Source organism: Anoplopoma fimbria, unplaced genomic scaffold (genome assembly GCF_027596085.1).
Source record: "Anoplopoma fimbria isolate UVic2021 breed Golden Eagle Sablefish unplaced genomic scaffold, Afim_UVic_2022 Un_contig_7711_pilon_pilon, whole genome shotgun sequence".
Lineage (NCBI taxonomy): Eukaryota > Metazoa > Chordata > Actinopteri > Perciformes > Anoplopomatidae > Anoplopoma > Anoplopoma fimbria.
The window spans coordinates 30611-41513 of record NW_026551973.1 but is presented as its reverse complement, the minus strand read 5'-3'; the positions used below and the strand labels follow the sequence as shown (position 1 = coordinate 41513).

At 40.7% G+C, this 10903-nt stretch overlaps 1 protein-coding gene across 1 annotated transcript in view; it reads left to right on the top strand.

The window, feature by feature from the left end:
• Positions 1 to 5605: 5605 nt before the first annotated feature.
• LOC129115867 (NLR family CARD domain-containing protein 3-like) overlaps positions 5606 to 10903 on the top strand; it is a 26353-nt gene continuing 21055 nt past the window's right edge. The window contains 3 exon segments of the mRNA XM_054627096.1: positions 5606 to 5661; positions 8305 to 8457; positions 8749 to 8865. Of these exon segments, the coding sequence (XP_054483071.1) occupies positions 8324 to 8457; positions 8749 to 8865 (251 nt within the window). The 5' untranslated portion in view covers positions 5606 to 5661; positions 8305 to 8323.

Sequence of the window (10903 nt, the reverse complement as noted above, 5' to 3'; positions counted from 1 at the left end):
ATCGTAACATGTTCAAACAAACTGACAGAAGTACAACAGAAATACTAAAAACCTAGTTTTTAATACCTAAATACACTAACTTTGAAATAAATAGATTATTTAAAAAAACTAAAATAAAAACCTGTCTGTCTGTCTCTCTGTCTGAGTGTCTTTGGGGTTTGGACTGTTGGTTGAACTAAACAAGACGTCAATGTCATGATAGAGTTCTGTGTTTCAGCTTTCAGGTACATTGTTTATCACTTTGATAAACACTGTACCTGACACTTTGACCCAGTCTATCCACTGATCCAGTATAGCCTGGGCCAAAGGTCCGTCCCATCCAAAGCCTCTCTGGCAGAGCTCCTGTAGCAACTGCTTAGCTGGGAGAATGAGAGGAGCTAGGAAGCCAAGTGGATCAAAGATTGAGTTTATGACAGAAAGTATGCCTCTTCGGGTATGTGGCTTCTGGCTGAGATGTATGTTAAACACACTTTGAATGTTGGGATTAGAAAACATAAGGAACATCACTGTGTTCTGAATGAAGAGGTCCTCAAGGGAAAGAACAGTTTTCCGTTGAAGTTTGACGCCGCTTGTTTTTGAACAGAGCACGTTGCTACTTGTAGAAATGGATTTAGAGTGAACGTGTAATTATGAATGAGTCATGTGTGAACAGTATGTTATGGGAAAACATTAACTGGTTGCTGTGTTGCACAACAGGACTGAACAGGTCTGAACAGGTAGAGATCCTCAACACAGCACGAGGTGTCACTGGCATTTCAGTTCAAGGGATCAGGTGAAGTATTAAAAAAAAACAGATTCCCAATGTTAATCTACCCATGGGCTTTAGTCTGCATATATCATGTGGAACCACTCAAGTGTTCAAGATGTGATTGATAAATATTATGACAAAATATATAAAAGCATTGCACATTAAATATATAAGATAACCAGTCGGCTTATTGTGAAGCAATCTTATTTCAAAGGCATAATATGTTCCACTTTTTATTCACATTTTCAATCCTTTGGGACGGCTTCCATCTACTGGAGAGGCCAAAGTTTATTACCCCACACATTTCCCCCAGATTCAGTGTGGAAAGCTGACTGTAAATCCTCTGAGGCTGCATGATTATTATGGCGAAGATGATTATTGTGATCATTATTGAGATCACAATCATTGAATCATGAATTTGGGGGCAAAATATTTGGATTGCTCTGCTTTCACTTCCATGTTGTGCTACATTCCTGTTAATGTACACATCTCTGCATCAAAGTAAGACTGGTCCTTCTTCACAGTGCATCTCTTGGAAGCAAAAATAAACTTTTAACCCAAAATGAAACCAACATCTGGAGCTCCCCTGGTGGCTGCTTGTTCAGGAAGCCCTCGATATGATATGCAGCAGAGTTTTCTAAGAGCATAAAATGCATTTTAAACATTAATATATATATAGTCAATCATGTTCATTTAATTGGGGGAAGCCAAAATCAAGATCACAAAATGCAGCACTAATATCCTCCAACTTACTCGAACAGTGTTAAACAGACTAATCAAAAGCATCATTTTAGATAACATGATATAAATAAAAGAGGGATCATAATAGGATAACTGTAAAATACTCGAATCTGGCTTGTTGTAAAATAAAGTCATATTAAGATATTTAGTGTGACTCATCTATCTTTATCTATTCAGTTTTTTATTAGAAAATCAAAACTCACACTCATTACATTTAAAAAAAACCCAGCCCTCTGTTCAGTCAGAGCAGCATTTCATTGTGTTGTTTGTTTCAAAGACTTCAGAGCTGGAAGGATGACGCCCAGGTGACTCACTCCTGAAAACACACACACACACACACACACACACACACACACACACACACACACACACACACACACACACACACACACACACACACACACACACACACACACACACACACACACGCTGCATCAGCATTCTCAGAGGCAAAAACACAGTACAAATTGTATTTTTCATATTATTATTACTGAAATAATAAGATGCAAATATGTTTTATATGTATGTGTTGTTTTGCCAACCTTGCAGCATTTGTCTTTACATGTATTGTGATTGTGTCATGTTTACCTAGAGTGTGTAAAATATCCATAATGAGGGCATGGAAGGTTTTGTCCTAAAACAACCTGGCATCCTGACAGGACGGGGCGGGAATATTGAGCAAGCCAGTTTGGGAGGCACGTGGCCGGACTCCTCCCACCACATCCACCTGCTGGAGCTTGTTGCTGTCGACAAGGTGCTGCACCATTTCACTCCACAACTGAAGGGGAAGCACGTTGAGGCAAGAAAACTGTGGATGTGAACTTCAACAGACGGGAGTTTGTCAGATCCCCGGCCCTACACAGGGCAGCAGTGTGTCTTAACGTGGGCAGATCATCACCTTTTCTCTCTCATTCACAAATAGAGAAAACAACCAGTGACCCCCGTTGGCCGACCTGGCCCTCCATCCTGCTGAATGCCTTGCCCCCCTTTACGCCTGATGATGCAACTACAACAGGGTTCAAAGCAGCACCTGTTCATGTTACTGGTAGCTCCGTAGAGTCCAGGCACCGGGTGGGTCCTGCACCTTGCATCACTAGCGGCCCTAGTGGGTACCGGACCTGCCCTCTGCTCTGCAGGTAGAGGGCTCCATCCCCTCAAGGCCGAAATATGTAATGACACAGTAAAAGTATAATAAAGAAGTAAAAAAATAACAACAAAAATAACTAAAGTATGATACAAACGAACAGAACGGGTGTTAATATTGCACAGTGGATACATTGGATTTATATTGCACATGAATGAATGAATGAATGAGAGATCAGATGAAATTAGGATCAAGGGCCTCACACCACCTTCCTGCTCCCTTGAGGATATCTTGGCTTTCCTGCAGGTGTTTTCTGACAGTGGTCGTGCTGTATCCACCTTGGGGCTGTTTGCTGCAGGAATCACAGCTTGTGTTCCACATTTGTTCACAACTTAGCTGTTCGCAAGCCAGCATGCTTTCCGGGCTATTCTGACCCAAAATCCTTTGCACAGCAGATATGTGAGCAAGAGGGTCAAAGTTCAAGGTGCCATGTTGGGAGGATGTAGTACGTCCCAGTTGAATGCATTCTGCATGCAGCAGTATGTACTCTGTGAGGAAGCTGCAGTATGTCCTAAAAGTAAAGATAAAAAGTATTTGATTTGGAACGCAGATTAAGACGGGTATGTGGGTAAGTTGTCCCGCCCAAACAGGTTCAACCAGATCAACAATGTGAGTCTTTCTCATGTGACACATTTCTGTCTCTGTTCCAATGTGAAAACATTTCCTCAAGTACACTGATGAGCTACTTGTACTTTACTGCAGTATTTCATGTTGTGCTACTTGATACTTGTACTCCACGACATCCCAGAGGTACATGTTGTACTTTTTACTTCACTACATGTATCTGACAGATACAGTTATAGTTTATTTACAATTTAAAGTCTCTGCACAGCCACACAGCTGTTTTCAACCACTCTGGCTGATTAGACCTCTAGTCAGGTGGCAGTTGGGTGGAGCTGTGCTGGGAATTATGGGATGTCACCAACTATTTGCACTACACTGACAAGTTCAACCAGATCAACAAAGTGGAGTGATGAATAAAAACACTCTCAGGTCAGACTCTGTTGTCTTAGTGAATGTATTTATTCAAGCTAAACTCTACACAACATTTACATTTACAAAGGTTCCTGCTTGATCATCTGTTCCCTCCTCGTCTACAGATACAAGAAGACAAGGTGACAAAGAGGGGCGTGCATGGATCCTCTAAACTATCTGGTCCAAACAACAGAATTCAGGCTGTTGTCATAGCAACTCTTTACAAGTTGTAATGATTTTTCCACAGATGCTGGATTTGATCCTGAGAGACTCTTGTTTGAGCTGTGAGGAGGTTTGTGTTCACAAAGACATCTGATCCTGTGAACGCAGCTCAGACTGAGACTCAGTCCAACCAGTCAGACTGCATACTTTGATGGTGACGTGAGGACACACCCTCTCTGATGAAGGATAAGAAGCTGCGTCACTTCACTTCGTCTGATAGAAGTTTAAGCTGAAGTGAAGCACGGAGCTCCTTTTCTACACAGACCTGCTGAGGACAGAAGAGAGCTGCACACTGATGAAGTTCATGGCTAAAAGTTCAGTAAGTGGAGCTGTGATTGGTTGAAATGACCTCATTGATTGTTGTGAACGTGTGATTGTTTAAAGCTGCTATCAAACTAAAAACATCAGCTGGGAAACAGAAATGTTGAAAACCAGATGAAATGTTGCTTTAAATGATGACACTGTGATGAAGAAGATGAGCTCCGTCTGATCTGGGGTCTGTCAGGACTGTTACTGATGTGGAGGGGAAGGTAACAGACAGACGAGCACTAGGACCCAGCAGGGACCAGAGAGCTCACCTGGGCCTTTGTTCCTGCACTGAAACACACCTGAGAGACTCTGTTTGCTCTCACCTGCTGCTTTCAACCCTTTAAGTCCACAAAGCTTCATGTTCATTTCCTCATTTGATCTTCAAGAGATTTAGTCCATTTCTTATAGTGTTTCAATGTGTTTGTGTTTTCTTTAGTGTTCAGTTTTTCTCTCATTGATCACCAGGTTGTAGTCGACCTTTTACTAACTGATCAAATGGTGAAGTGAACAATCCCATTAAATGAAAGCTTCCACATGTTACCATAGCGACCACAGTGTTTTCTATTAGGACAGTCACATGTCATTTCACTGTTCTGGGTTTTACTGACTTCTGGACTCTGAAGGGAGATCATGAGGAGAAACAGCACAGCTCCATCTGGTGGAAGTTGATGAACAATATCTAACTTGTAAACACTGTAAATTTATAGGATGAGCATTTAAAGTGACATATTTTAACATGTTGTTATTGTGGTTTAAAAGAAGGTAAAGTGAAGTTTGTTTAATCTCCAGAAATCTGAACTTTAACAGACAGATGTTGAAGATTAACTGAATAATTCTATGAAATAACCAAAGTTCAATTAGTTAAATTCAATATGCTATTCATGCAGTATTCTTTTAACCTTTTACATGTTTTTTAATAATAACTTAATGTTACTGTACCAAAGTTAGTCTGCAACTAAGTTTATTTACTGCCAACATCAGTATTAAATGGTATTGTATTGAAGAAGAATGTATTACATTTCACTGAGTTTCAATGGGAACTTTTGCTGCCCTTTTTATTTCTCAAAGTCTGCACATTAATCAGCAGGTTGTAATCAACCTTTTTTTAACTCAACTGGCTGAGACACTTTTTCTATTTTACTTTTCTTTTCAGACTTTGTGTTAAAGAGGAGCTGAGCAGCAGAGACAGAATGTTTTCTTTTGTGCTTTGAGTTTTAACTGTAAAAACAACAAAATTCATAATTAACAAAAGGTTTGTTCACTTCAGTCTTTAGTCCAACAGATGTTGAATCACAATTAATCTGAGCGAATCACAGTTTGCCAAAGTTGACATCTGCGTTCGAGCTGGGTGAAAACAACTCTGTCTGTCTGTATGTTTTGACTCCAACACAGTATGAATTTTAAACAGGTCTCAACTCGACTCCAAAGCAAGTTCTAACCAAGTTCGCTCCCTTCCTGTTCTCCCTTTAGTTTAACTCTGGGAGCTCGTGATGTCGCAGCTTCTTCTTCTCTTCATCTAAAGGTTAGTAAGAGACTCTTTTCTCTGAGGGACTCCTGAAGACTCTTTGCTCTACTAGTATTATTAATAACTGGTATTTATGTAACTTCTTCTGGTGAGACTGAACTCTAAAGTCACTTTGGTTCCTTTCTAAAGATCAAATAAGGACTGAAGAGTTTCTGAGATGTGTTCTGTTCTTCTTCTCTGATCCTCCTCTGAACTCCTCCTCAACTACATGTGTTTATTAAACCAACTGAATACAAATAGAGTCTAAATAAAGTTTAGTATGTTCAGTGTTATAGAATGTCCACTGTAAAGCTACCGCACATCCCTTAAAGGGATACTTCAGGTCCGGATTTCAAAATAAAAGATCGAGTGAGTCTTCGTTTAGGTTATTTGTGGTGAAGGAACAGAACAGTAATTTATGAGCCTATTATTTGGACTAAGTATTATTTAGAATACAATAAAAACTAATATGAAGTACTTTAACTGTGTACTTCTTGAGTTATCTAATGTAAAAGTCCCTTCCAGAGACCAAGATTCAGCCTTTTTGTCTAACTTTGATGTGGAATAAAAACCCTTTATTCCATAAGTAGTTTATAACCTTTTTATTTTTGTATGTATGACCTTATAGACGACATGCACCAATAATATAAAGTACTTTAACTGTGTACTTCTTGAGTAATCTAATGTAAAAGTCCCTTCCAGAGACCAGGAATGAGTCACATCTTTATACTTGAATGTTTCCGTTCTCTTTTTTGTTTCCTTACAACAATCTCTTACTGCCACAAATCACTGATGGAATGTAACTAAGTACATTCACTCAAGTTCTGTACTAAAGTGCATTTTTGTTGTAATTGTATTTTAGCTTTTAATTTCCATTTTCTGCTACTTTATAGTTCTACTCCACCACATTTTTTAACTTAATATTATAATTTTTACTCCACCACATTTATTTAATAACTTCAGTCACTTGTTAGTTTGCAGATCCATATCAGTAATATAAAAATACAAATCAACTAATAATATGATGTATGAAAATTGATGGAGCTACCCAGCAGGATATACATATAGAAGTGAAAATAACAACAGGCATGCCAGAGCACTAATGGGCTCATGGTACGTTTGACAGAACTAGCTAATTTAAAAAAAGCTTGTTTTTGTTGCAAAAGGTAAGTTTCAACACATTTAACAACTCTAATGCTTTGATAACATGTCCTACATTACATCTAAACTATTTTAACCATTTCTCAAATCAATTTATATATAACAAGTTATGAAAATATCGGAGTGACAGATGTGTCACATCGGGCCTTTAATCTTAAAATTGTCTCAGAAAAACCAATGTGAAGTATTTGTCACAATAAGAAAAAAGTAATGAGCTGACCAATTGATTTAGCTGATTGAATTAATAAATGTTCTGTTGTTCAATTCAAAACACATTTAAACAAATGTAAACATAAAATAATGCAAATTGATTCAATTATTAATAAAAAAATGTAAAGAGTTTTTACATATCAGTAAATAAAAGATTTAACTATCCTATTTTTTTTACTATTTCAAAGTAATTTCACACATTTTTTGCAGTATGGATAAGAATGAAAGATACAGTGTTCAATGCACTGAAGATCATCCAGGGAGATGACAGTGAGTTTGAGCGCAACGGACACAAGCAAGAACTGTTAACAATGGTTCAAACATGGGGCTGATGTTTTCCCTCGGGATGTTTTTTTGTTTTTCATGCACTATGTGCATGTTTTCTTAAGTTTACAACATAAGTTTGATGTTCAGTTGTATACAGCAAAAAAAGGCCAAGTTGAGGAGTACAGTTATACCTAAACGCCCATTGTGACATATATGTAACATTTCAGATCATTGGCTTTAGGTGGTAGTATTTAAAAAATATTTTCAGAAATGTGTTCCTTGTGGTCCATTTAGTCTGTTTTATATCCCCTATAATTTTCCTTTAAGGACAAATGGGTCTGGGTTCTTATGGGTTAAACACATTTCCTTGTTTCCTCTCTCCAGTTTCCATGGTTTCCATGGTTTCTGGGATGCAAGTGAGGGAAATGTGGATGCAATTAAGAGACTTGGAATGTACCCAGGGAGGTAGAGAGGAGAGACTCTGACTGGGCCGTGTTACTGGGAGCTAGAGAGGAGAGACTCTGACTGGGCCGTGTTACTGGGAGCTAGAGAGAGAGACTCTGACTGGTTAGGGAGCAAGTTAGAGAGAGAACCACCATCTTTTCTTCGTTCTCACTAAGTAGTTTTGTTGCTTAAACCTAAACTTCAGTGAAGATGGAGGTTTATTTTGAAAAGCCACTATAAGGCTGAGGCAGGGTGAGTGTTAATCCAACATCTGATTGTTTTACTGTCAAAGTCTGTGAGTCAGTTTTCTCCCTGTGGACTGTAGAGGAGACACATGTTAGAATGAACTGTCTGCTGTTATTACACTTTGTACTTGTGTGTGTGTGTGTGTGTGTGTGTGTGTGTGTGTGTGTGTGTGTGTGTGTGTGTGTGTGTGTGTGTGTGTGTGTGTGTGTGTGTGTGTGTGTGTGTGTGTGTGTGTGTGTGTGTGTGTGTGTGTGTGTGTGTGTTACTTCCTGTTCTCTCGGTCTTGATTCTTGTGTTGTGAGCTCACAGTCAGTGTTACTGTTTTACTCTCAGACTGACTTCAGATCAGAAGATGAGTAATGGTTGTGTGGAGGAAGAGGAGGACAGAGCAGAGTCTCTAGTCTCCGGCTGTCTGTCTATGAAGAGTGATGCGTCCAAAGATGAACCTCCACACTTCAGTAATGAACCTGGACCCTCAGACACAAAGTAAGAGAACTGCTGCTAACTCATTAATAGGAGTCATTTTCAGTTACTGTACCTCTGACAATGTTTTCTGTTGATTTAGAGATTTTAAGTTGAGTTTGAGGTTCTTCCTCTTATTATCAGTGACCGCTGTCAGTCACCTAGAAAAGCTGTAATGTAATCTAAGAGGACTAATACAAACTGTTAAACCTTCTAAATATCAGCAGTAACAGTAGTTTGTGTATTCAGAGCTCCTTTAATGTCTTTGTTGTTATCAAGGATTCATTATGAATAAAATCATGTTGGTGTTTGCAGAGTTCAGTACAGACAGAGAGCAGAGTCTCCAGTATCCAGCTGTCTGTCTATGAAGAGTGATTGGTCCAAAGATGATCCTCCAGACTTCAGTAATGAACCTGGACCCTCAGACACAAAGTAAGAGACTGTTTTTACTGTGAGCTGACCTGATGAAGATGATGCATTGAGATGTATATGACATAAATGATTCATATAATAAGACTACTTATAATAACAGCAGCAATTATTACAGTAGAATTATAATTATGAAAATAGGGATAGTAATGTGATTAATAATAATAATCGAAGTAGCAGTGGGTGTCAGTTGGCTCACAGCAGGAGGCACGACCACGGTCCAGGTACCACAACGATTCATGGAAACCTGCAGAGCGAGAATGCAAAAAGGGCTTCAGGGTGGAAGTAAAGCTAAAATGCTTAATGGTACAGGTAATGGTAATAGTAATGTGACTAGTAATAATAATGGTGGTAGCAGTCGGTGTCAGCAGGGCTGTAGCAGGATGCACGACCACGGTCCAGGTACAGCCACGATTTATAGAAGCCTGCGAAGCAAGAAAGCACAAAGACTCTAGGGTAGAAGCAAGTCAATAAGCATAATAGTACAGGCAATAATAATAGTAATGTGACTAATAATTAAAGTGGTAGTAGTAGTGGGTGTCAACAGGGCCTCAGCAGGTGGCACGATGACAGTCCACATATAACCCCGATTCCTGGGAACCTGCGAGGCGAGAAAGCACAAGAACTCCGGGGAAGAAGCAAAATCAATAATGTGCATAAATAGGAGATTAATACATAAAGAGGGAGTGAGAGAAGAGGAGAGAGGAGCTCAGTGTATTCTAAGTAGTCCCTCGGCTGTCTAGGCATATAGCAGCATATCTAGGGGCTGGACCAAGGCGAACCTGAACCAGCCCTAACTATAAGCGCTATCAAAAAGGAAGGTCTTAAGCCTGCTCTTAAAAGTGGTGAGTGTGTCTGCCCCCGGACTGAAACTGAAACCTGGTTCGACAGAAGAGGAGCCTGATAACTGAAGGCTCTGGCTCCCATCCTACTTTTATATACTCTAGGAACCACAAGTAACACTGTGTAGCCGACTCTCGACTACCGTAGGTTTTCCCCAACACAGATACGGCTTCCGTGGGTAGGTTTCAACAAAGGTATATTTATTTCATCAAATATAAATGCGGACCATTGTGCGCTCCGCTTCGCTGCCCGGCTTCTGGGCGCACTCGGTCCAACGTTGCCGTAACGCCACCTCTCTGATGGCTTCCCGCTCTCGTTCCCGTGACGCCACCTCTCTGATGGCTCGCTGCTCTGTCTCAGTCCTCGTTCCTTGGGTGTGACTGTCCCTCCTCTCGAACTCCCTCCTGCTACTGCTTAAATACATTTCCGCATAATTAGCACCACATTACAGCCGTGTTCATTGAACTCACCCCGGCACTGTTCCCATGAACCACTCCCACACCTCTCCCGCCTGCAGCTGAGCGCAGGCCTCTGCCACACTCTCCATGCTTTGAGGAGGTTGAGGTGGTAAATTTGTGTTGCCCCTCCCCTGTCAGAACGCACAACCTCATAGTCTACATCGCCCACTCGCTGTGTGACCACAAAGGGCCCTTGCCACTTAGCGAGCAGTTTGGAGCTGGAAGAGGGAAGTAATACAAGTACTTTATCTCCCGGTGCAAATTGTCTCAGCCTAGCCCCTCTGTTGTACAGGCGTTGTTGACGCTCCTGGGCCCTGAGCAAATTCTCCCGTGAACATTGCCCCAGTGTGTGGAGTTTTGCTCTCAGGTCCAGGACGTATTGAATCTCGTTTTTGCTTGGGCTCGGACCCTCCTCCCAGTTTTCCTTAACTAGGTCCAGAACCCCACGTGGTTTTCTGCCAAACAGCAGCTCAAAGGGAGAAAATCCTGTGGAGGCCTGGGGCACCTCCCGCACTGCAAACAACAGAGGGTCAAGCCACTTATCCCAATTTCCGACATCATCGTGTATGAACTTACGGATCATGGACTTCAAGGTTTTATTCAGGCGCTCAACAAGGCCGTCGGTCTGTGGGTGGTAAACACTAGTCCGAATTGCCTTGACGCCCAATAAACCGTATAGTTCCCTTACTGTGCGTGACATAAACGAGGTGCCCTGGTCGGTCAGAATCTCTTTCGGGATT